Consider the following 26,165-nt stretch of genomic DNA (forward strand, 5'->3'; position numbering starts at 1 on the left):
ACACAAACACACTGGAACTTCAACTGTTTCCGATCACTATCACATCACTCACTCCCAGATTCAGCAATCACATTTTTTAAAGAGTCAAAAAGACTTGATGAGATTATTAATCAATAGAGAAATAGGCCTACCTTCTCAAATAAATCTCCCGGGAAACCAAACTTACATCTAAAGGGTCTGATGAATAATATGATTAAATGTTCCTCGATCCTCTTTGAATGGGTTGTAATGAGCACAGAGGGACAACTGTAGATGTAGGCTACCTTCACACAGCCAGTCTGAGGGCAGGACAGAGTAATGAGCAGGGAGGGACTACTATATATGTAGGTTACCTTCACACAGCCAGTCTGAGGGCAGGACAGAGTAATGAGCAGGGAGGGACTACTATATATGTAGGTTACCTTCACACAGCCAGTCTGAGGGCAGGACAGAGTAATGAGCAGGGAGGGACTACTATATATGTAGGTTACCTTCACACAGCCAGTCTGAGGGCAGGACAGAGTAATGAGCAGGGAGGGACTACTGTAGATGTAGGTTACCTTCACACAGCCAGTCTGAGGGCAGGACAGAGTAATGAGCAGGGAGGGACTACTATATATGTAGGTTACCTTCACACAGCCAGTCTGAGGGCAGGACAGAGTAATGAGCAGGGAGGGACAACTGTAGATGTAGGCTACCTTCACACAGCCAGTCTGAGGGCAGGACAGAGTAATGAGCAGGGAGGGACTACTATATATGTAGGTTACCTTCACACAGCCAGTCTGAGGGCAGGACAGAGTAATGAGCAGGGAGGGACTACTATATATGTAGGTTACCTTCACACAGCCAGTCTGAGGGCAGGACAGAGTAATGAGCAGGGAGGGACTACTATATATGTAGGTTACCTTCACACAGCCAGTCTGAGGGCAGGACAGAGTAATGAGCAGGGAGGGACTACTGTAGATTACCTTCACACAGCCAGTCTGAGGGTTTGGCAGAGTAATGAGCAGGGAGGGACTACTGTAGATGTAGGCTACCTTCACACAGCCAGTCTGAGGGCAGGACAGAGTAATGAGCAGGGAGGGACAACTGTAGATGTAGGCTACCTTCACACAGCCAGTCTGAGGGCAGGACAGAGTAATGAGCAGGGAGGGACTACTATACATGTAGGTTACCTTCACACAGCCAGTCTGAGGGCAGGACAGAGTAATGAGCAGGGAGGGACTACTGTAGATGTAGGTTACCTTCACACAGCCAGTCTGAGGGCAGGACAGAGTAATGAGCAGGGAGGGACTACTATATATGTAGGTTACCTTCACACAGCCAGTCTGAGGGCAGGACAGAGTAATGAGCAGGGAGGGACTACTATATATGTAGGTTACCTTCACACAGCCAGTCTGAGGGCAGGACAGAGTAATGAGCAGGGAGGGACTACTATATATGTAGGTTACCTTCACACAGCCAGTCTGAGGGCAGGACAGAGTAATGAGCAGGGAGGGACTACTGTAGATGTAGGCTACCTTCACACAGCCAATCTGAGGGTTTGGCAGAGTAAGTGAATGCCTTTCCAATTACTTTTGTCTGGTTGCCACAGATCCCATATTCGCCTGCTGGTGCCTGATAATTATTGGTTGATCCTGCAGGAACTAAGTTTTGAATTTTTAGAGCGGTAACATTGAATATTTCTTTACAAAATTTTACTTTTCAAACATTTGTATTTTTCCCTCCAGCATAATGCCTTGACAAAGCCACTGAATACCGCAAAATACAATGGGTAAGGAACATGTAAGCATGCCTGGGACTGAGATGTGAATTATGCCACCTAACTCAGCAAATAGGCTACCCCTCAGATGAAATACCAGCACATATTAAAATTAACAGTAAACAAAAGGGAGTGGCAGAGAGACAAAGCAGAGACAACACAACAGCAGGGATACTCAGACATCAAAGAGCGTGTCAAGACTCTGGGTTATGTTTAGCCTAGCTGATGACTCTGGGTTGTTTGGCCTAGCTGATGACTTGACAGGGTGAGAGAGGGAAGAGAGAGAGAGGGAAGACAGAGGGCAGTAAAAGAGGGAGAGAGAAAGGGAGCTGGCATGCTGCCAAGAGGAGCCACACACACACAAACTCTAGTGTCTCACTAGCAGGTTCATTAAGGCAGTCTCTAGCCGTATTTCCCCCCCATCCTCAGTTCCTCCCTTCCTCCTCCTCTCCATCCTCATGCTATCCCATCCTCCTCCTCCCTCTGCATCACCCCCCCACCCATCATGGCGCTATCCTGCTGTCAGCCTGGCTGTGTTCTCGCTGGAACTCCACATCCTGCTGCCAGCCTGGCTGTGTTCTCGCTGGAACTCCACATCCTGCTGCCAACCTGGCTGTGTTCTCGCTGGAACTCCACATCCTGCTGTCAGCCTGGCTGTGTTCTCGCTGGAACTCCACATCCTGCTGCCAACCTGGCTGCCGCCTGAAACACCGCTGCACAGCAGCACCTCCACTAACACCGCTGCACAGCAGCACCTCCACTAACACCGCTGCACAGCAGCACCTCCACTAACACCGCTGCACAGCAGCACCTCCACTAACACCGCTGCACAGCAGCACCTCCACTAACACCGCTGCACAGCAGCACCTCCACTAACACCGCTGCACAGCAGCACCTCCACTAACACCGCTGCACAGCAGCACCTCCACTAACACCGCTGCACAGCAGCACCTCCACTAACACCGCTGCACAGCAGCACCTCCACTAACACCGCTGCACAGCAGCACCTCCACTAACACCGCTGCACAGCAGCACCTCCACTAACACCGCTGCACAGCAGCACCTCCACTAACACTGCTGCACAGCACACCAACAGGCCCGGAGGATAAAAGCACACTCACACATGATCATGGATGCAGACACACACAAACACGCTGCAGCAAGATCCTACTTTGATCAATAATTTCAGTTCAGAGAACAAGGACAATATGAAACTAAATATGATGCAGAAGGACAAGGAGGGTAATACACTGACTGCAATAGTGAGGCTAGCCTCAGACAGGATTAAGAGGAACCTCACAAGAGGAGATGGATGTGAATGGCAGTCTTCTGATAGAGCCTTGGCTCAGATCTAGGAAGTGACAGACAGACTGGCAGACAGTGTGTGCTTGCCCTCTGGAGGCACATGGAGGACAGGACCCCCCCCCCCCCCTACTTTCTAGTCAAAACATAACAAGCACATCTTTTTGGATTAACGTTTAACACAAGCTTGTGTTTGTCTTGGTTCTACAAGCAAAGTCCTCCTAAGTGGGATGACATGACCCCAGAGGGGTTTCAGAGCTGAACCTTAGTCCTGGCTGTCCCTGTACCTGTCCCACAGTGTGCTAGATGAATAACCCAAGAGTTTAGCCAACTTCAACAGTCACTCAGTCAGGTAGTCATCCAGTCAGTCAGGTAGTCATCCAGTCAGTCAGTCAGGTAGTCATCCAGTCAGTCAGGTAATCAGTCGGGTAGTCATCCAGTCAGTCGGGTAGTCATCCGGGTAGTCATCCAGTCAGTCGGGTAGTCATCCAGTCAGTCGGGTAGTCATCCAGTCAGTCGGGTAGTCATCCAGTCAGTCGGGTAGTCATCCAGTCAGTCGGGTAGTCATCCGGGTAGTCATCCAGTCAGTCGGGTAGTCATCCAGTCAGTCGGGTAGTCATCCGGGTAGTCATCCAGTCAGTCGGGTAGTCATCCAGTCAGTCGGGTAATCAGTCAGTCAGTCGGGTAATCAGTCAGTCAGTCGGGTAATCAGTCAGTCAGGTAGTCATCCAGTCAGTCAGTCAGGTTTCCAAGAAGAAAATGCCTGGCTTGCTGCTGTACAGAGCGCATCATATTACAGTGTAAGCCACACATCGGTCTGTGTTGCTCTGTACAGTACATATCATACAAGGTCAAGTAAGACCTGGGCATTTTTAAAGGCTTAGAGGCCTACTGGACTTGTGCTGCTCCCATCACTCAAACCAGGGACATGTTCACCTCCTTGCCTCTCACCACCTCAAGCCATGCGGGACTGTGACCCACTGCAATAGAGCTAAACGAAGGAGCAGCTTTCCATGACAAATCACATGCCATCCATCATCACAAAAGAACACACCCAGAGGACAGACAACATGCACTTGAAGTCGGAAGTTTACATACACCTTAGCCAAATCCATTTAAACTCAGTTTTTCACAATTCCTGACATTTAATCCTAGTAAGAATTCCCTGTCTTAGGTCAGTTAGGATCACCACTTTATTTTAAGAATGTGAAATGTCAGAATAATAGTGGAGAGAATTATTTATTTCAGCTTTTATTTCTTTCATCATATTCCCAGTGGGTCAGAAGTTTACATATACTCAATTAGTATTCGGTAGCATTGCCTTTAAATGGTTTAACTTGGGTCAAACGTTTCGGCTAGCCTTCCACAAGCTTCCCACAATAAGTTGGGTGAATTTTGGCCCATTCCTCCTGACAGAACTGGTGTAACTGAGTCAGGTTTGTAGGCCTCCTTGCTCGCACCCGCTTTTTCAGTTCTGCCCACAAATTATCTATGGGATTGAGGTCAGGGCTTTGTGATGGCCACTCCAATACCTTGACTTTGTTGTCCTTAAGCCATTTTGCCACAACTTTGGAAGTATGCTTGGGGTCATTGTCCATTTGGAAGACCCATTTGCGACCAAGCTTTAACTTCCTGACTGATGTCTTGAGATGTTGCTTCAATATAGCCACATAATTTGAAATTGTGATACAGTGAATTATAAGTGAAAAAGTCTGTAAATAATTGTTGGGAAAATTACTTGTCATGCACAAAGTAGATGTCATAACCGACTTGCCAAAACTATAGTTTGTTAACAATAAATTTGTGAAGTGGTTGAAAAACGAGTTTTAATGACACCAGCCTAAGTATATGTAAACTTCCGACTTCAACTGTAAGTAGCAGAGCTGGGTTTAACATTAGCACTACAGAACATGCTGACTGAGGAAGTTGGTAGAATATAGAATATGGTTTGAAGCTGCATTGGACAAGCAGCAGTGCACGATTAGCAGAACGTATTGAGGAACTAGTTGGTAGAATATATAGAATATGGTTTGAGGGTTTGTTGGACCAGTGCCAAGTGAAGAGTTTTCCCTAGGTCTGTATGATTTAGGAGGCCTCTTTGGAGTGACAACTTAATGCTAATACACCTTTAAATGTAGCCACAGGGAACACCAGACTAAGTTAGGCTATTGGCTAATCCTTACTTTTGATGTGCATACTGTATATAATTTGTCAGTACAGCAACAAGGCAAAGTCTGGCAGTGCAATATATCAGCCAGTCACTATCATGGCTACATTGTCTTGTCCACTGTCCTCTTCTGGCCAATGGTCATCATCCTCCGAGGACAGAGAGACAGTGAGAATGACACACAGGACTAAACCAACCAGAGGACAGGAATACACCAGCCAGCAACTCTCTCTCAATTCAATTTAAGGGCTTTATTGGCATGGGAAACATATGTTTACATTGCCAAAGCAAGTGAAATAGATCATTAACAAAAGTGAAATAAAACCAAAAATGTTTACAGTAAACATTACACTCACAAAGAAATATGAAGCAGCCATGTAAAGAATTACTCAACATTTCTTAAAATCAATGGTGGCCATTATTTGAGCTGAAGAGAGAGAAAATACACTGACTTCAGCATGGAATGTTGCCTATTCACATCTCATACAGTATGTTGCCTGACTACAATATTTTATCTTGATACGTTAATAAATACATGCTGTGTTAATTTTGGCATGTTTACCTGCCTACGTACTGAAGATCACAAGCCCATAATAAGTCAATACGTCTAACTGATAGCCACAAAGAAATGTTAGGTAGCTACCCACAAATAATTGACATCTATCTTGCATAATATTAGTTTTAGGTCATTTTTGCCTCTTAAACTATCTGGCTAGCTACATTATTACGATTCACATATAGCTAGCTGATATAAATGAAGTAAAACGTTTGCTTTGTGTATATCTTGTTTCGTCTATTGTTGCCATTGTCCTGGCTGGAAAAACGTTCAGTGAATGAGGTGAAGCGTGAGGTAATACAGTAGGGGGAGAGCGAGTGCTTCTCAAATGTAAGGTTTTATGCGTTCTCCACACTCTCATCCTCACAAGAACGTACTCAAGAGAATGTCGTCGGAGAATGCACTCAGAGCATGAGCATGTGGAGCACGGAAGTATGCATATTGAGAAACACCCAGGGTCTTTGTCACAAATGGCACCATATTCCTTATATATTGCACTACTTTTGACCAGGGCCCATAGTCTTCCCATGCAGGCATTTCGGTATAGCTCAGTATCACAGCGCTCTATGCCTCGGTGTAGACTGACTCACAGACAACACTTCAGCCCAAATCCAGAGAGAGACAGGCTTCCTGCTGAGGTGTTTCAGAACCAGACAGAGCGGGAGAAAGACTGGGACAGAGAAGGAGAGTGAGAGAGAGAGATTTGAGACGGAGAGAAAGATAAGCAGGCTGAACCCTCCACTGAGGCATGGGGAGGCTATGAGAGGTATGGAGGCTGAGTGGAGACATTGAGGCAGTGTTGTCTGACTGATTTCTTCAAGCCTCATCAAACAGCTGATTCTGTGAGGTCATTGATTTGGTCAGAGAGACTGCTCAGCTCACCTGGTTTCCCTGGGCTGCAGTGTGCTATATTGTGTGAGTGGCAGATTGATGGCTGAGAGAAGTAACACAGACAGTAGCCCTATCCTGCATAGATTTAGAAGGGGTCAAATGTGAGACAAGGGCTAGAGCACAGGTTTATTTTTTGCTGAGCTTGGGTATTTTTTTCCTGAACTATTGAATCTGCGTGAGGTCAGCTGCTGCTTTGGGTAACAAAGTCGATATAAACAGGGCTACAGGAGTTTGGTGTGGATTGGTAGAGGAGATTATTAGCGTGTTTTGATGGAGTGAAGCAGGGCAGAATATCCTTACCAGGGTCAGTTGGTGATTGCTGAAGAAGACGTGATCCTTAGTTTGGATGCCTCAACTAAGTTCTCATGAAATACTGCAGCTCCAGACAAGCAGGAGAGCAGAGCCAGCACGCACTGTGCCAAATATAAACACGCTGTACCGCAAACAGGCCTATGTTCTGAAAGGCCACAGTGTACAGACAACAGACACACACACAGTTGAATCTTGCTGAAGAAGCCTCAGGATTAGCTGTAATAATGACAGTGTAATACTACTCCCTGTTCCCTTTGATGATTGATCTTTTTCAACAGCAGAGAGACACACCTATAGCACTAAACTATCATTAGGTCTATAATTACATGGTAATTAGGGAAGTAACAACTCACCGGTAAACATTTGAATCAGGTACCAATACAAGCGTAAGATACAAGGACACCAAACCGATCCAAATGTAGCATGCATCGGTCAGAAAATAGATTCAAACGTTACGAAATCACCAGTTCAACTGATGCGTCCTCTCGTTCAGTGTCAAACTGCAGGTAACTGTGTTGACAGTCATTGACCTAGGCAATATCAGTAGCCTAGGCAAACTGTGGACTGTGCCCAGCTTCACAAGCTGACCAACACGAGTTAGGCGGGCTGTTCCTGATCTTGCACATCTGCACGGCACCTTCAGCATATTTAAATGATAAAATGGCTTGCATGAGATTAGGCTTAATTAGTTGAATGAAAACCTATGTAATTTGCTAGGTTATTGTTATCTGGACGGCCAGACAACCGTATATCATTTTTTTAAAGCTAACTTCCTGCATTGCTTCACATTGTGTTGAAAATATTCTACACATTTGATCATGAGGCTATGAGAAAATGTTACAGTTTTCAGGCTAATTTCCTGCAGTTCTACACTTTTTGCCATGGGTCTGAGAGAAAAATGTGCTTTTTTATATCTCATCTCATGCTGTTGTTCACATTGTTCACGTTCCTGTATCGTATTGGAACCCATGTATCTAGATACAGTTGAAGTCGGAAGTCGACATACACTTAGGTTGAGTTTAAGTTTACATATACTTAGGCTGGTGTCATTAAAACTAGTTTTTCAACCACTCCACAAATTTCTTGTTAACAAATTATAGTTTTAGCAAGTTGGTTAGGACATCTACTTTGTGCGTGTCACAAATAATTTTTCCAACAATTGTTTACAGACAGATTATTTCACTTAATCACAACTCCAGTGGGTCAGAAGTTTACATACACTAAGTTGACTGTGCCTTTAAACAGCTTGGAAAATTCCAGAAAATGATCATATGGCTTTAGAAACTTCTGATAGGCTAATTGACATCATTTGAGTCAATTGGAGGTGTACCTGTGGATGTATTTCAAGGCCTACCTTCAAACTCAGTGCCTCTTTGCTTGACATCATGGGAAAATCAAAAGAAATCAGCCAAGACCTCATTAACAAAATTGTAGACCTCAACAAGTCTGGTTCATCCTTGAGAGCAATTTCCAAATGCCTGAAGGTATCACGTTCATCTGTACAAACAATAGTATGCAAGTATAAACACCATGGTAGCACGCAGCCGTCATACCGCTCAGGAAGGAGACGCGTTCTGTCTCCTAGAGATGAACGCACTTTGGTGCGAAAAGTGCGAATCAATCCCAGAACAACAGCAAAGGACCTTGTGAAGATGCTGCAGGAAACAGGTACAGAAGTATCTATATCCACAGTAAAATGAGTCCTATATCGACATAACCTGAAAGGCCGCTCAAGAAGCCACTGCTCCAAAACTGCTCCAAAACCGCCATTAAAAAGCCAGACAACGGTTTGCAACTGCACATGGGGACAATGTCCTCTGGTCTGATGAAATAAAAATAGGAACTGTTTGGCCATAATGACCATCGTTATGTTGGGAGGAAAAAGGGGCAGGCTTGCAAGCCAAAGAACATCATCCCAACCGTAAAGCATGCGGGTGGCAGCATCATGTTGTGGGGGTGCTTTGCTGCAGGAGGGACTGGTGCACTTCACAAAATAGATGGCATCATGAGGTAGGAAAATGATGTGGATATATTGAAGCAACATCTCAAGCCATCAGTCAGGAAGTTAAAGCTTGGTCGCAAATGGGTCTTCCAAATGGACAATGACACCAAGCATACTTCCAAAGTTGTGGCAAAATGGCATAAGGACAACAAAGTCAAGGTATTGGACTTGCCATCACAAAGCCCTGACCTCAATCCTATAGAAAATTTGTGGGCAGAACTGAAAAAGCGGGTGTGAGCAAGGAGGCCTACAAACCTGACTTAGTTACACCAGCTCTGTCAGGAGGAATGGGCCAAAATTCACCCAACTTATTGTGGGAAGCTTGTGGAAGGCTAGCCGAAACATTTGACCCAAGTTAAACCATTTAAAGGCAATGCTACCAAATACTAATCGAGTGTATATAAACTTCTGACCCACTGGGAATGTGATGAAAGAAATAAAAGCTGAAATAAACCATTCTCTCTACTATTATTCTGACATTTCACATTCTTAAAATAAAGTGGTGATCCTAACTGACCTAAGACAGGGAATTCTTACTAGGATTAAATGTCAGGAATTGTGAAAAACTGAGTTTAAATGGATTTGGCTAAGGTGTATGTAAACTTCCGACTTCAACTGTACGTATTGTATCATCTTGAAAGGGAAAGATAAACAACATGAATGTGTAACAGTTGAAGTGAGGCAAGGCTGCTGAGTCAATACAGACACACCCTTGTATGGAGGAGACTGCAGCAGAAAAACCATTGTAAGAAAGGAAATGTCAACTACAACCAAACTGATCACAGCTCTCCCTCGGTTGTTAGACTATATGTCCTCATTGCATATGTATTAATCATGATGAAGTCCACTGTGAGCTGAGGGGACAGACATGGTACTATGTTGTTATCCCTGACCCTGTCCTCCCTGTAAGTCTTAATGAGATAGTCTGCCAAATGAAGGATTAAATACTACTGTAATACTACAGTAATACTACTACAGTAATTCCACACACGTCACTCCATTACCAGCTTAGGTAGAGCATTGACAGTTACTATGTTGGCAGGCCTATATGTAGAATAGTAGGAGAGATTCACTGTTGTTCCGTTGGGGAATGGGTATGCCTATAGGACCACTTGTTCATTCCATTACATATGATCTCTTGCCATTCAATGAAGACAATCCACAGACCTGTAGTGATGACGGAACCAGATATAGTCCTAGTTCTAGGTTTCAAGGAGGATCACAATCCACGAAGACCACAGTCAATGTGTTCAAAGTGAAAAGCTGTGGTCCCCTCCCCACACAAACACATTCACACACACACACACTCTCTCTCTCTACCCAAATACTTTCCACATTACTCAGCCCATCAGCTGCAGTCTGCGTCTAGGCACACTCCGCTCCAAGGTCTAGGCACTGCCTGGCCTGGCCTGCCATTCAGAGTCACAGCAGAGAATCATTACACTACCAGACAATGGAGACCGAGTAGAATTTTCCTGTCAATGGCCCAACTGCCCCATCTGACCTTTGACCCTGATTTAACCAGTGACCACCATGACGCTTTTAGAAGCACACAGAAACATACTACATTTTACAAAAACAATGATGTGGCGAAAAAGAAGAAGACTTTTGGAACCATAGCCCTTTGACCTGTGACGGAGCACTAGTGTCATCACTGAAGGATCCAGGTCAGAAGCCTATTGGTACAAACGAGATTGTGGAGAGTCTGGGCTGCAAGCAAAAAGTGAAGACAACCCTCTTCGGCCCTGTGGAGCCCCATCCCTGAACCCCTCTCACTCTGTCATCACATAACCCCTATGGAGCCCCTTCAGCTGAGCAGTAATCAGGCCAGCTCCAATCAAATCAAATCAAATTTGATTTGGCCAGCTCCAATTAGGCCTAAAGCCTCTCTCTCTCTGTCTGTCTCTCTAATTAGGGCTGTAATGGTGACCATATTACCGCCACACCGGCAGTCACAAGTCATGACCGCAGTCAAATTCCATGTGATGGGTGTAAGATAGCCCACCGGCTGACAAAGTGCCACAGCCCTAATGACCATCTTCCTAGCCGTGCCAGAAACAGCAGGCGAAGGGAAGAGCCTGGAGCGCTTAGCCTTAGTTTACCAGCTCAGAGGGCCTGAGCCCCGGGGCAAAGGCAACTAAACACAGGGACTGCAATGAGGGAAAACAGGGCCGACAAAAGTCTGAGACCCACTTTAAAATATGTAGGCCAGGGAAAGTATGGTTTTGTCTAGATAGATATCTCAAAAGGTAAAAGCATACAATAAGCTGCGTATCACAACAATAAATCACTTCGTAAACAATGGAAGAAAATATCCACACAGAAAGATGGGATAGAATAGAAGCACTGACGTATCGGACTACCGATGTCCTCACAATTGGGCTAGATACTGTAAGTCATAGGCCTGTATGCCCCAGGAAGAATTCCAAATTATTATCAATCTTCAATTTTTACATGAATATCTTAGCTATTTTTTTTTTTATAAAACAATGAAGTTTATGTTAAGGTGTAATGTCAGTGTGAAAGCATTGCGCGGCCATTCTGTTCAGTGAAGTTCTTCTGCTTGTCTCAGGCACATTACATAGGCCACTTAATGCTCTATAAAACATGCTAAGTAAGGAGGAAAGAATTTGAACTGCTATCCCTGTAAAGATCTGCTTTGGAACGGATATCTTATGGGTCAGCTCAGCCACATAATACAATGATGTTTTAATCAGGTTTGTCGATTCATGTCATTAAACTTCATGGGATACTTTGGAATTTTAGCAGTTCACTTTCCCAGAGTCAGATGAACTCATGGGTCCCATTTGTATGTCTCTGCATCCAGAATGAGGGAAGTTAGAGGTAGTTTTGAGATCCAATGCTAACTAGCGCTAGCGCAATGACTGGAAGTCTATGGCCTCTACTAGAATGCTAGCAGTTACCATATACTTCCGGTCATCGCGCTAACACTAGTTAGCAATTGCGCTAACGCTAGTTAGCAACTTCCTTCAAACTGCATGCAGAGACATAAAAATGGTACCCATGAGTTCACTGCCAAAATTCTGAAGTATCCCTTTAATGAGGGCGCCTATCGAAGATGCTTCCTCAAATCAGCATTAATGTCACTAACATTATGGTTCTCAGAGCACAATACATATTCATCACAAGTCCAACTATCTGGAGCTTAAAGACAACAAGTGTGTCATCCCCACAAAAAAAATATGTTGCATTCGTATCTGAAAAGCGATTTGTTGTTTATGTTTATGTTGTTTACTTACTGAATAACATGGATGACATCGAAAACTTCCTCTGACCTCTGAAAACCAACATGTTTGAATGCCAACACAAGATCAATGCCATTAGTTTACACTGTCTACCAACCCAACAACTGCCAGAGGACAAATCCCCAAAAGGATATTGGACAGTCTGGCCCCAGAGTAAAGCCTCCCTCTCCTCCTTGCTCTAGCTTTCCAATTCACAATCTTCATCTCTTGACAACACTATCCCCATTCACCACTCTCAATATATCTCCAGAGTGGCTTTGATATCTCCCTTTATGAATGATGCAAGATTTAAAGTTCTCAGTCACTGCGACGGATTTCCGTCATATGGATTGAAACATTTCAATTGAAAAGGACTGGAATTTCAAAATTATCCTTTTTCCCCCAAAAGCATGATGGTCATAACTTTTTTTAATCAAAGGGGAGGTTAACTTGGCCACGCGGACAATCGATCTGAGATCGACTTAAAGATGCACTATGCAGAAATCGCTCCACCATTTCCTGGTTGCTAAAATTCTAATAGTTTGCCTAATTTCACTTTATGTGACAAAACAAGCAAGTATAATGAAGAGAATCATTGTACCATCTAAACCACTGTGAAATATATTTTCCTTAATCAAAAATATTTTATTTTAAGCTGTTTGAAGCTGTTGTACAAAACCGAAAGTAGAAGAAGCAAAAACTCAATTTAAAACCCGGAAGCATAGAAATATTGCACATAGAACAGCTCTTGCGCTTCTTAGACTTGCTTTCAATGAGAATGACAGCTCTATAACTCACATTTCTATTTCAATTTTGTGGGGTCACCCAAAAAGTTACATATTGCAGCTTTACATTTCAGTAATGGGATTTTTTTTTTTTGCATTAACCCCTGATGACATGTAAGTCAAATAAAATAAAATCATATTGGCCGCTTACACATATTTTGCAGATGTTATCGCGGGTGTAACGAAATGCTTATGTTCCTAGCTCCAACAGTACAAAACAATACACACAAATCAAAAAGATAAATATAGAAATATTAGAACAAGTAGCGAACTACTCTTATGAAGCCCTTTATATATCTATGCCTCTCAGCTATCTAGCTGCATATTCCTCCCCTCTTACCTTGAAGTTGGAACAGTTGACCCAGGTGGTAGCGATGCTGTCCACCATCCTGTCCAGACCTGTCTGGTCTTGCTCCAGATCCTGGGACCTGTCCTTATCCAGGATGTAATCTATGAGCTCCTGTCCCACCTGCACTTTCCTCCCCAGGTCTTTCTGCACCACCTGGGCCAGACAGTACTCCATATTTTCCTCCATGGTCTCGGCCTCTCCCTCTTCGGTCCCACCACTAGCTCCCACTGATCCAGGCAGTGGAAGACCGAAAACAAATGGGTGTGACCCCCACCGGGCGTGTGTGCCCTGGAAAAAAAAGGCAACACAAGAGCAGGCTCCACACACTGGACGGCTGTAGCCTATTTATATCCCTTGGGCAGGCCGTGGGCTAGGCTGTGTGATGGGTGCGAGGAGCTAGCTAGAGGTCAGGCCGCGGGGATGGAGGGAGCCTGGGGAATGGCAGCTATGCACCATGTGTGTCTAGATGGCAGCTGGGGAGGGTTTTCTTCTCTTCTCTCGCTCTCTCTTTTTTTTCTTCTTTGTGTTGAAGTGAGTCTCAGCCAAGCTGTTAGTACCAGGCTGGGCAGAGATGATGGTTGTGAGAGCAGCAGTGGGTAAGGCTCATGAAGTGACAGTAACTGGAGAAGGAGAGCAGGGAAGGTTTGGAAGGGAAGAGCTTCATAGCTTAGTCGTCCCTAGTTCCCTGGAAGACCTGGGGTCATGAATAGAAAAAGGGAGGCCGTTAACACAATCCCACCCTCCTGTCTTCAGATTGTAAATGCTACACAACCTGCCGCCATGGCAACTTGGGTCAATGTAGAGTTCACTTGAGCCCCCAAGCCCTGTGTGTTACTGGGCAATTCCACAATAAAGGACACAGACTCAGATTTTTCATTTTAAAATGTATGCCAAAAGAGCTCCGCCCCCAAATAAGACCAGGTCCGCACCAGACCAAATCTGAACCAATCATAGACATCTATGTTTCACAAGTTTGTACATCACAGTAGAGTACAGTAAAGCACAGTTCAGTACATTACAGTACAGTGAAGTAGATATGTTCAGTACAGTACATTTCTGCACTATAGTGTTCGCTACTCTGCTGTGCTGTACTGAACTACATTGTTCTCTACTGTACTGTACAAACGTGTGGAACATAGACATCTATGAGTGGTTCAGATTTGGTCTGGCCAAGGCGGTCCGACCAAATTTCAACTAGTTTTCCACGTCCATGGATGTCCGGTGCTCAGTAGGTGAGGATACTTAAATGGAAAGAGGGTAGGTGGTAGGTGTCATTAAGAACTGGGAGAGGTGACATTAACTGGAGAGAGAGAAGAAAGAGAGCGAGAGTGGCAGAGAAAGAGAGAGGGAGAGTGAGGGGTTTTCCAGACTGTTTTCACAGTCTTGCTTTGACCACCAGATGATAGAAAGAGAAAGAAAAGTTATGAGCTGAACATAACAGTATGCCAGTGGAAGGGGGGACACTAGCAGGTGACCCAACTGTGGTTTGTGACTACTATGATTTCCCATTGTAGCCAATTCAACTGCAGTAATTCCGTTACCAATTAGTTTTTTTCTAACAGAATTACAATGCACAAGTCAATGTTTCTTAAACTGACAGAAGGCAAATTTTATTTAAAAAATTACTATAGAGAAGTGTTGATATTAGTTGACAGGGTCTTTACTTCAACATTACTGTGTGGTGATGTATTTCTAATACCTTTTAATACTTTTTCTGATAGATGTTGTCTAAAACCTCTTTTCTATCTGTTTGACTAAAATTCTAAAAGGCACTCGCACATCTGAGCTATCTATTTTTGCATGTGGATGGTAACAGTTGAATAAGATGAGAAAAAAGGAAGCCGCACACTACTCTTGATAGTATCACTGCTCTTGATTAAGCTTTACGTATATGACTAGAAAATAAAGCCTTTGTTTATTCCTCATTTTTAGGATGGAAAATGTATATTTACCTTTATTTATTTTTTAAATATTAAAAATACTCAGCTTTCATTTGACACCCAATTTGACATGCTCCTATGAACTTCAGATGTTGCTTCTCATGGGTCCTTTCACATGGAAATGCCCTACTGCAATGTTGACACATCATATCAAATCGGCTTCGTTTGTGTATGATGTGACCTGCCAGCAAGAAATGCATAATTATCCTCAGAAGTATGTCGAATTTGTCTGTGTCTGGGCAATACAACTGTAGTCAGAGTTCGGTCAGACATGCCAAACTGCTAAAGGGACAAACATTTACACTGTCAGAAAGTCTGACACTACCCACAAACTAAGAACCATGAAATAGGCAATTTTATATGAAATATCTGTTAAATGTATGGGTGATATACCCTAGTCCCATGTCTCTGTGGTTTTGCTAACTCCTATGGTCGTTATCATGCCATGGGAGTCTTGGGACCATGCTATATCAACTCATTTCATGTAAACAACGGATTGTATTATCATGGTTCTCAGTTTGTGGGGACTGTCTGATCGCATGAATAGACAGAGCACACTCACAGAGGATTACTTATTAAACAAAGACTGTCAGACCCACAACCTAAGAAGTCATACAACACAAGCAAGACTTGTCACGCACCATTATTTTGTTATTTACACTGAAAACACAGAGAAGCAGAAACAATTAGCTGCCTACAATAAATAAACAGACACAATTATGACAAGCATCCGTGAGCTTGAATTATTGTACAAGTAACGTTAGCCTTGGACAGTTTTCTACTGTAGCTAACGTTAGCTAGCTTTTGTATCTGCTTGTGGCTGACAGCTAGCCAACAGCAGCAAATATGTGCTTGCCAGTTATTGTTTAGTCAAGCGCTGTTTGGGTAAAAAAAAAAAACACTAATTCCTATAAGAGACTGACAGTTAAATGGAAACACGTTCAAACCAACCGCATATTTTGACGATTGTAGCAACTACGGACCCGAGTCAAGCGTTACAGAACATACCCTGTAACGTTATTTGAACTAGCGCTAGCCCTTTTTCATTGATTAGCTAACATTAAATGTAAGACCACACATAGCTAGCTTACTGTTACCTAACGTTACTTCACACAACGTGATAATCTATTCTGAATGAAAGCATACATACATTTGAAAAGGTGTGTCTTATTACTTACCATGCCATACTCAGAAAGAAAAATACAAATTTCTGAAGTCTTTGTAAATATTGTCGGGTTTTGACTATTGAGCAGCATCGAGGCACTTCAGTCTCCACCCGGAATACCGTTTGCTGGACAAGAATAGTATTGACGTGCGAACGCATCAAACTGGGGATGCGCTTGGAAATTAGCGAATGCACATTTCTGTGGTTCACTACTTCTCTCCTAAATATATTTCCTTCGGCGGATTAAATTGCCCTTGATGTAGCTAATAGTTGCGTGAATGCAGCGTTTCTAAATTTGAAGAGAGTGCTACAGCAACTCAGTAGCTTATGTGAAGGGAGGCGCAATGGTGCAAGAGCCACCTAAGCGACTCATGTCCTGTTGCTCTGAACCTGTCAAGCTAGTAACGCCTTGATCAGACCAAGTGTTTGCGCAAAAATAGTGCGTTTCATCTGGATGGGTGCAACAAAAGTTGTCACCTTCTGCTACAATTTTTGTTAACGCTTCGAACACACCGACTGTGTTATTGCGTTTCGATACACCAGAAGTACATTCATTTCCAATGGAACGCTGCATTTGCCTTGCAGCATTGCGTTGCAGAGGCAGTTGCAGTGCGTTCTGTGTGGTGCATACGTTCGATAAATCGAACGTATGCATCAAATTGTATGAGTGGACTTGACAGAAAGTAGCAAAATATGAATGTAGATTTTTTTTTGCACACATTCAGAAAAAATTTGGGATTACATAAAAACAGTTTGATTGCATAATTTCTTTACATTTTTTATTTATTTATTTGCCAAGTATATTATTTATTCGATGACATCCTCAAATTAATTGTGAGAGCCTATAATATAATTTCCCTCCAAAATGCAGTTTTGGAGCGAAATGCAATAATAAATAGTCAAGATAGGCAGAGTAGGCTCTTTCAACAATGAGACCAACGTTGAGGAAGGTGGTCTTGATCGCGCTGTTGGGCCGGGACCAGCCCCGCCGAAAGCTAGCTAACGCTAACTAGCCACATCTAGCACAAGCTCACTACTAAACTGACCTGGCAATCCTACTATCGTGGACACTTGTCTCCAAGCAGCATTTTTTGTGTTTATGTCCCTGTAGCTGTCAGCAGTTGTGTCAAAAAGACACGGTTTTGAGGATACTGCGAAAATGATTCTCTCCTCCATGTGTCCAACCGCATGCGACCATTTGCAAAAGGTACCTGCATCAGTATAGTTGCCTAGCCGCGCAAAATGTTATGCAGCAGTGATGCAATGACGCAGTCGGTGTGTTCGAAGCGTATGCCGTCTACGCGTAGATTGACGCATACGTCAGAAATCCAACATATGCACCACAGAACGCACTGCAACTGCCTCTGCAACACTTGAAGACAGACGCAGCGTTCCATTGGAAACGAATGAACTTCTGCTGTACCACAATGCAAACCCTGTCGTTGTGACCGACGCGTAAGCCACTAGTCTTCAGCGACATCTTCTGGCGTCTACAGATATTTTCACATATAATAGACGACTGTCGTGGCATTAGCAATGATGTGATATCCAAACCCATAGTTAAGCTTTTATATGTATTACAGATCATGACCATTTATTTTGACAACCCAAATTACCAAAGCACATTGACAAATAAACGTAATCAAAAATTACTGCAGATGGATAAGATCCGCATGAGCCCATGTCACCATACACACGAAAAATAACTCACTATTTCTAGTCTGAATGGCTCCAGTCAAATGCAACACCACCAAACTACTGATAATGGTTATTTTCTCATAGTTTGTTAAATTTACAATTAGGTGTGCCTCATTTACGAGCCACCAAAGGCATAACAAGTAAATATGCTGCTTTGTCATTTTACCTTATGGTATAGCTGTAGGGCTTTAGGAGGCGCTATACAGGTTCGTAGGTTAACACTCAAATGCCAACAGTCATTTGCTCTTTAGCCATTCTCCTCTGGGAAATTATATAGAGGACCAACCAACCACCATGTACAAATGTCGCTGCTTTACATGCAAGGCAATTATAACAAGTTATTGTCCTTCAACGTCAGTGTCGGCGTTCGTTCAATCAGCGCCTCCTTCCTTGACAATGGACTCCACATCACCCTCCGAAGGCTCTTCTCCCCCTTCTAGGAAGGAGGACTCCTCAGTCTCCTCCTCTGAGGAGCACTCGTCATCTGACTCTGCTCTTTCACGTTTGCCTCTGGACTTTTTGGGGGCTGGTGTATTCTTGATGACGATTTCACCGTCGCTGTCATCTTCGTTGATCTTCATGGACCTCCTCCTCTCCAGGACTGACGGGGTGCACACTGGAGTGACATCCTGAGGGGAAACATAACACAGAGGATGTTATACCCAGGTAATTTCAGAGCTATGGGTCTCTATGAGGTCAGCCTCTCTATTGATTTATCTCTCTGGGTGGGAACATGTTCACTGTGCATAATAACAAGTCAATGAGTGGGTATTATTCTTACTGAGTGCGAGAATCATTTACTTGTTAGATATTGTGATGTGATTGTGGGCACATGGGTTTAATCACACTGCTATACAGAGCAGGCAATAAGCTTAACGTACCACAATACTGTAGGCACTGTTATCTCACCCCAGACAACTGGTACACCCGAGGTAAGTTTCAGAATGTGCCAAAAAGCATAGCTATATACAACAAAAAAGCATTCTGTAGGTCAAAGTAGTCATTCAAAAACGTGTTATTTTCTGATGAATTGTCCTTACCTCACTACACGTGGACGCATTCACAGTGTCATCTAACTTTTTCTTCTGTGGCACTTGGGAAGCCTTCAAGGGTTTACAATAGATTAGGATACAAGTCAATAATGCAGGTTCAAATTCAATACATTCAAATGTTTTTTTTAAAGTATTGAATTTTAACTTTAATTTCACACAAGGAAACATCTATTGAACCGATGAGTCAAATGCAAAACTTACAAATCCTGGGAAGTCATAGTCGATTCCCTTCTCTGCCAGCCTCTTGCGGAGCTTGGACTCTTTGCGCAGTAGCCTCCCAGTCATCTCCGTGAACTCCTCTGGTGTGTGTCTCTTGTTGTAGCGAGCCACAGCAGGCTGACTGGGCTTCTTAAACTTTCTCTGTGATCCCACAAACAGCTTCTCATGCACTTTCTCAGCGGGGACAAGGTGACCTGTGGAACAGAATACAACTTTATTAGTGCATCTGTCTTCTCTCCTCCCACAAAATACACAAACTACAAGACATCAAGAGCAAGGGGCAAACGTTAGACCTGAACGTATGACTCCGGGTTTAAATTAGGAGCGAAAAGGCAGCGTATTTCTTCAGATAACTTACATTTGATCAATCTCTCGCCCATCAGGTAGTTGTTCATGGTCTCAGCAACGATCTTGGCAACATCGTCGCAGTCGAACTCCACAAATGCATAACCTTTGCTCCCACCTGTCTGAGAGGAGAAAGGTCAAATGTTTTCACTGGATCCCCCTCAATCTAGCTCTCGAAACCCCCTCTGATCCATGGGGTTTTCTGCAGTTCGATAAAGCCACCTTTGGCTGCGTGTGAACGACCATTCTGAAGCTGTGTTTAAACTTCTACAAATGACAATCATTGCTTGCGGTTTTCAAAACATGTGACCCTCATCTTTCATATCAGCGAGAAAGAAAGTTTATAAAAATATATGCTTACTGTGGCAGTTTTGGACTGCTAGATCCATATGCGCCTCCAGTTGACAAACCACACATCCTCCCCAGTCATGCACATGCTAGATAGCTAATTGACACTGGTGGCCGCATGTCTTCCGTAAACAACATGGCGACATGGTTGTGTGGGAAAAATAACCCTTAACCTATAGGTGTAGTAAGTTAACCTGCTGTTTTTAGACAATTATTTCTGGGTGATATGAAAGTTGTTCTTTATGTTTATAAAAACCGTAACCACAACAAATGCGTTATAAAGTTTAGAACGCGCATCGGGGCTCTCTGGCCATAAGATACTATCGTCAGTAGGCGCTAAAGGTAGTTAGCGTCTATGAACGGGTTACCCTCAACCTGATCTCTATCATATCATGTATTATTTAGGTTTTACCATAAAACATAAATTCTATACATGTTCACTTGCAATTAATGATATATAGCTATGTATGAGTGGAATGGATCTTTTCCATGAGTGGTTGTACAGTAAGTTAGTGTGGGCACATGGGTTTAATCACACTGCTATACAGAGCAGGCAATAAGCTTAACGTACCACAATACTGTAGGCACTGTTATCTCACCCCAGGCAACTGGTACACCTGAGGTAATTTTCAGACGGTGCCATAAACCTGTGATGAATCAAGTGATATGCATACGAAAGTATGTTTGTCAAGACAAACATGTAATTTCTATTTTGACAAGTAAGTAGGCTGGAAATATCCACCATATTATTCATAAGAGCAGCGATCAGAGATCGACGATACCTTTTTACTCCTGGCCAGTCGTAACCTGACGACTTCTCCAAACTGTTCAAAGTAGGATTTGAGCTGAGGTTCGAACAAGCCAGTGGGAATGTGACCAACATAAATCACCCCTGGACTTATTTGGTGTCCCTGTAGAAAAATGGGTAAAATGTGTCAAAGCATAATCCAAAATTTACTAAAAACATCAATACTCTGTCCAAGTTTGATAGCTAACCTTAGCTAGTTAGCCAGCAAGTTAATAAAAAAAACTATTTAGCAAGTTAATGTGACTAGCAGCACATCCCTTGATGAAACAATCTAAGAAAACAAATGGTTGGATGAACTAACAAGTCAATTTTTTTAAATAAACGAGAATTATGCTTTAAATGTAGCAGTCTAGCTAGACTGTAAATTCCACATGTGGATTGTAGTTAGCTTTTAGGCCACTGGCATTGTCGCATGCGTTTGGGAAAACTAACCTTGTTGGGTCGCTTCTTCACCTCCTGGACTTTCTTCTTGAATTCAGCCTCCTCTTTAGGGTTCAAAGCCAGTAAAGCTTTAGTCGGCTTAGTGGCCGCCGGTGCCTTTGTTTCTGTCATGACACTTATTTTATTATTTTAACAGAAGTAAAACTATTCGCGAGAGAGAAAACACGACGTTCCGATCCCAAATGACCACGTTTTCTTCTCTTCCGCCCAGTAACCCACGTGACTACACTCAACGACGAGTTAGTTGAGTCAACTACAGTTGTCCTTATTTCTAAACAGCGTCATCTATGGGCCGGAGGGATAGCAAGGCATCTCTTGCTTTCTACTTAAGTAGGCATATTTTAAATTACTATTTCAGTAGTTTTTTTTATATCTGTACTTTACTTTACTATTTATATACTATTTTACTATTTATAACTTTTACTTTTACTTCACTACATTACTGAAGAAAATATTGTACTTTTTACTCCATACATATTCCTTGACACCCAAAAATACTCTTGACATTTTGAATGCTTAGCAGGACACGAAAATAGTTAAATTCAAGCACTTATCAACCCGAACGTCCCTGGTCATGCCTACTGCCTCTGATCTGGCGGACTCACTAAACCGACATGCTTTGTTTGTAAATTATGTCTGAGTGTTGAAGTGTGCCCCTGGCTTTCCGTAAATTAAAAAAACAAGAAAATGGTGCCATCTGGTTTGCTTAATATAATGAATTTGAAATGATTAATACTTTTACTTTTGATATTTAAGTATATTTTAAACCAAATACTTTTAGACTTTTACTCAAGTAGTAATTTTCTATAAAGGTATCTTTCCTTTAACTCAAGTATGACTTTTTATAACTTTTCCCACCACTGAATAACAGCTGTTGTCATAAGAAAATAGGAAGGAACCATACATCAATGTACTTAGAATAAAATGTATATCATATGCAGTCTAATGTTAATAAAAATTACAATTGTCATGGACAATTTCTGTTGCATCAAAGAGAGGGTATGGAGAGTAGAGGGAGTGGCATGAGGTAGAACAGAGTGAGGGGGGGCAGAGGGCTCAGAGGGAGGAGGATGAGGTAAAATAGAGAGAGAAAGAGAGAGAGAGAGGGAGAGAGAAAGAGAGGGAGGTGGAGTGGCCCTCTACTAAATTGAAGTTGTCACACTGAATTCAGAACATCATTGATCAGTGGCTTTAAAACTGATATGGCAACAAAAATCATCTACTTCAGGGTGAATGGGAGACTAGAGCAGGCAGAGTTTCCAGTGGATTGACCTACCCAGGATGTCAAAGGTAGGCAATTCAAATAATATCAACTTATTATTTAATTATCTTTGAAATTTAGTACAAGTCATACTTTGTTGTTTGGAACATAATTTTGTTTTTGATCATATCCAGTGTGTTTTCTTTTTTAAATGCAACATCAAAATGCATTACGTTTACAGCCTACTTAAAACTATAGACGATGTAGATTGCAATTTACACCAGGTATTACAATAACTCTGATATGAGAAACCTCTCAAAATCTCAGAAATAAAAAGTACAGAGAGAGAAAGGTTAAAAGCACAGAGATCTTCCATTGCTTCTCTACCAGAGTGAACGGTGGATCAGAACTCAAGTAAAGCACTGTGTCTGTGTTTACATAGCCAGCCCAATTCTGATCTTTTGCCCAATTATTGGCAAAAGATCTGATCTGGTTGGTCAAAAGACCAATGATTGGGAAAAATATCCGAATTCGGCTGCCTGTGTAATCGCAGCCTATGAGACCTAAAAGAGTTACGTAACTGCAGTCCATCAGAAGAGGCAAACACATGCAATCCCTGTCCTCAACTAGAGAGATCCATTGCAAAATAAGCAGACAGTCTATATCGATAGAGAGAGAGATGAAGCATCAAGCATGCACTAACAGGTTAGACACTACAGACAGTGAGACGCAGGCACAGCTAAAATCAACACTCTGCACTTACGGAATTTTTGTCAAAGCTAACATATGGCATCTTTAGAACTGAGTCAAGGGATGTGATGTATCGATGTGAGGGTTATGGCGAGAGTGTCACGCCCTGGCCTTAGTTATCTTTGTTTTCTTTATTATTTTAGTTAGGTCAGGGTGTGACATGGGGGATGTTTGTGTGTTTTTGTCTAGTCAAGGGTGTTTGTAGAGTTTATGGGGTTGTGTTCAGTGTAGGTGTCTAGGTATGTCTATGGTTGCCTGAGTGGTTCTCAATCAGAGACAGCTGTCTATCATTGTCTCTGATTGGGAGCCATATTTAAGGCAGCCATAGGCATTAGACGGGTTGTGGGTAATTGTCTATGTGATGTTGCATGTTTGCACTCAGTGTTATAGCAGTCACGTTATTTTGTGTTTGTTAAGTGTTCTTCATTATTAAAAGGAAGAATGTATTCTAATCACGCTGCGCCTTGGTCCTCTCTTTCACCTATAGACGATCGTGACAGAGAGCTACAATACATCACAGTTAAGAGGGGAGGTCTCTCACCATTGTTTCTCTAATGAGGTGGAAGAGCTCATAAGGACACTGCTGACCTGCAAAAAAACTAACCAAAAACTGACACTTACATGAGCCCTAACCTTAACCAAACTGTTAACCCTGACCCTAAACTTTTCTGAAATTAGATATCGGTTTGCATGTCAGGACTGTCCATATAGCCTTTTCCTAATGAGGGAAGGGGATTTATTGAAGGTCCCTTCAAATAAATGAATATATAACATAATAAAAATATTATTTTCCAAACAGTACCAATGACACACTCTTAGAAAAAAGGGTTCCAAAGGGGTTCTTTGGTTGTCCCCATAGGATAACCTTTTTTGGTTCAAGGTAGAACCCTTTTGGATTCCATGTAGAACCCTTTCTACAGAGGGTTCTACATGGAACCCAAAAGAGTTCTTCCTGGAACCAAAAGGGTTCTTTCTACCTGCTACCAACAAGGGTTCTCCAATGGGAGCCGAAGAACCCTTTAAGGTTCTGAATAATACTTTTTTTTAAGAGTCCAGGCATGAAGGGCTGTAATTGAATGATCAAATATAAGGAAATGCATCTAATAGATGCTAATGTAATGAGAATTAATTTTATTTCAAAGCTTCTGCCTACTGCCTAGATTTGAATGCTGACAAATCTCTTTGGAGCTCACAAACAACATAGGATTGATCTAAAATGTAATTGATATGTAACGGTCGTCTTGTGGTGAATGAGCGGACCAAGGCGCAGCGGGTGATGAAGACATAATGAATATTTATTAACAGAACGACGAAACACGAAAACACTTAAACAAACTACAAAACAAATAAACGACGTAGACTGACCTAAAACATGAGAACTTACAAATACACGAAGAATGCACGAACAGGTACAGACTACAAACAAACGCTACAGTCCCGTGTGGTACGAACATACATACAGACACGGAAGACAATCACCCACAAACAAACAGTGAGAACAGCCTACCTTAATATGGTTCTCAATCAGAGGAAACGTCAAACACCTGCCTCTAATTGAGAACCATATCAGGCAACACATTAAACCCAACATAGAAACACAATACATAGAATGCCCACCCCAACTCACGCCCTGACCAACTAAACACATACAAAAACAAGAGAAAACAGGTCAGGAACGTGACATAACCCCCCCCTCAAGGTGCGAACTCCGGGCGCACCACCAAAAGTCTAGGGGAGGGTCTGGGTGGGCATCTGTCCTCAGGCTCTGGGCATGGTCCCCATCCCACCATAGTCAATCCCCGCTTTTGTAGCCTCCTCCCAATGACCACCCTCCAAATTAACCCCACTGGACTAAGGGGCAGCTCCGGACTGAGGGACGGCGGCTCCGGACTGAGTGACGGCGGCTCTGGCTGGTCATGGCTGGCTGACGGCTCTGGCGGGTCATGGCTGGCTGACGGCTCTGGCGGGTCATGGCTGGCTGACGGCTCTGGCGGGTCATGGCTGGCTGACGGCTCTGGCGGGTCATGGCTGGCTGACGGCTCTGGCGGGTCATGGCTGGCTGACGGCTCTGGCGGGTCATGGCTGGCTGACGGCTCTGGCGGGTCATGGCTGGCTGACGGCTCTGGCGGGTCATGGCGGCTCTGGCTGGTCATGGCTGGCTGGCGGCTCTGGCTGGTCATGGCTGGCTGGCGGCTCTGGCTGGTCATGGCTGGCTGGCGGCTCTGGCTGGTCATGGCTGGCTGGCGGCTCTGGCTGGTCATGGCTGGCTGGCGGCTCTGGCTGGTCATGGCTGGCTGGCGGCTCTGGCTGCTCATGGCTGGCTGACGGCTCTGGCTGCTCATGGCTGGCTGACGGCTCTGGCTGCTCATGGCTGGCTGGCGGCTCTGGCTGCTCATGGCTGGCTGACGGCTCTGGCTGCTCATGGCTGGCTGAAGGCTCTGGCGGCTCCTGTCTGGCGGAAGGCTCTGGCGGCTCCTGTCTGGCGGACGGCTCTGGCGGCTCCTGTCTGGCGGACGGCTCTGGCGGCTCCTGTCTGGCGGACGGCTCTGAAGGCTCCGGACAGACGGGCGGCTCTGAAGGCTCAGTGCAGACGGGCGGCTTTGAAGGCTCAGGGCAGACGGGCCGCTTTGAAGGCTCAGGGCAGACGGGCGGCTTTGAAGGCTCAGGGCAGACGGGCGGCTTTGAAGGCTCAGGACAGACGGGCAGTTCAGGCGGCGCTTGGCAGACGGACAGCTCAGACGGCGTTGGGCAGACGGGCAGTTCAGGCGCCGCTGGGCAGACGGCAGACTCTGGCCGGCTGAGGAGCACTGTAGGCCTGGTGCGTGGTGCCGGAACTGGTGGTACCAGG

The 26,165-nt window shown here is 43.8% G+C and overlaps 2 protein-coding genes and 2 non-coding genes across 9 annotated transcripts in view; all 4 read right to left on the bottom strand.

Annotated features, from left to right (window-relative positions):
• Positions 1-16,773, bottom strand: part of LOC120064216 (CLIP-associating protein 1-B-like) — a 113,010-nt gene extending 96,237 nt beyond the window's left edge. For 2 of the 6 annotated variants that reach the window (XM_039014625.1, XM_039014624.1), the window contains exons 1-2: positions 16,469-16,772; positions 13,342-14,044 (exon numbers count right to left, since the gene is read on the bottom strand). In XM_039014625.1, the coding sequence (XP_038870553.1) occupies positions 13,342-13,536 (195 nt within the window). In that variant the 5' untranslated portion in view covers positions 13,537-14,044; positions 16,469-16,772. Of the gene's footprint in view, positions 1-7,322; positions 7,472-13,341; positions 14,045-16,468 lie in introns of those variants that run through there. The other 4 variants (XM_039014627.1, XM_039014626.1, XM_039014630.1 and 1 more) reach the window with 3 other exon arrangements.
• Positions 16,774-18,009: 1,236 nt separating this feature from the next.
• nifk (nucleolar protein interacting with the FHA domain of MKI67) lies at positions 18,010-21,569 on the bottom strand. The gene is made up of 6 exons (XM_039014055.1): positions 21,358-21,569; positions 20,900-21,028; positions 19,783-19,891; positions 19,407-19,618; positions 19,194-19,256; positions 18,010-18,782 (listed from the first exon to the last, which is right to left on the bottom strand). Exons 1-6 carry the CDS (start codon positions 21,475-21,477, stop codon positions 18,525-18,527), a joined length of 891 nt encoding a protein of 296 aa, XP_038869983.1. The 5' UTR covers positions 21,478-21,569; the 3' UTR covers positions 18,010-18,524.
• Positions 18,974-19,101, bottom strand: LOC120064544. Its single transcript, XR_005478615.1, has one exon. It is a non-coding gene; the product is annotated as a small nucleolar RNA ACA64 (small nucleolar RNA).
• On the bottom strand, positions 20,628-20,755 carry LOC120064543. Its single transcript, XR_005478614.1, has one exon. It is a non-coding gene; the product is annotated as a small nucleolar RNA ACA64 (small nucleolar RNA).
• Positions 21,570-26,165: the final 4,596 nt, after the last annotated feature.

Source organism: Salvelinus namaycush, chromosome 19 (assembly GCF_016432855.1).
Source record: "Salvelinus namaycush isolate Seneca chromosome 19, SaNama_1.0, whole genome shotgun sequence".
Classification (NCBI taxonomy): Eukaryota; Metazoa; Chordata; class Actinopteri; order Salmoniformes; family Salmonidae; genus Salvelinus; species Salvelinus namaycush.

Excerpts from the sequence above, each read along its gene's own strand:
- nifk (XM_039014055.1), bottom strand. The coding sequence starts at position 21,477 with ATGACAGAAACAAAGGCACCGGCGGCCACTAAGCCGACTAAAGCTTTA. Across the intron at positions 19,892-20,899 it reads GACTGGCCAGGAGTAAAAAG|ACAGGTGGGAGCAAAGGTTA; the intron begins GTATCGTCGATC and ends TTCTCCTCTCAG. Across the intron at positions 19,619-19,782 it reads GGGCGAGAGATTGATCAAAT|GTCACCTTGTCCCCGCTGAG; the intron begins GTAAGTTATCTG and ends TCTGTTCCACAG.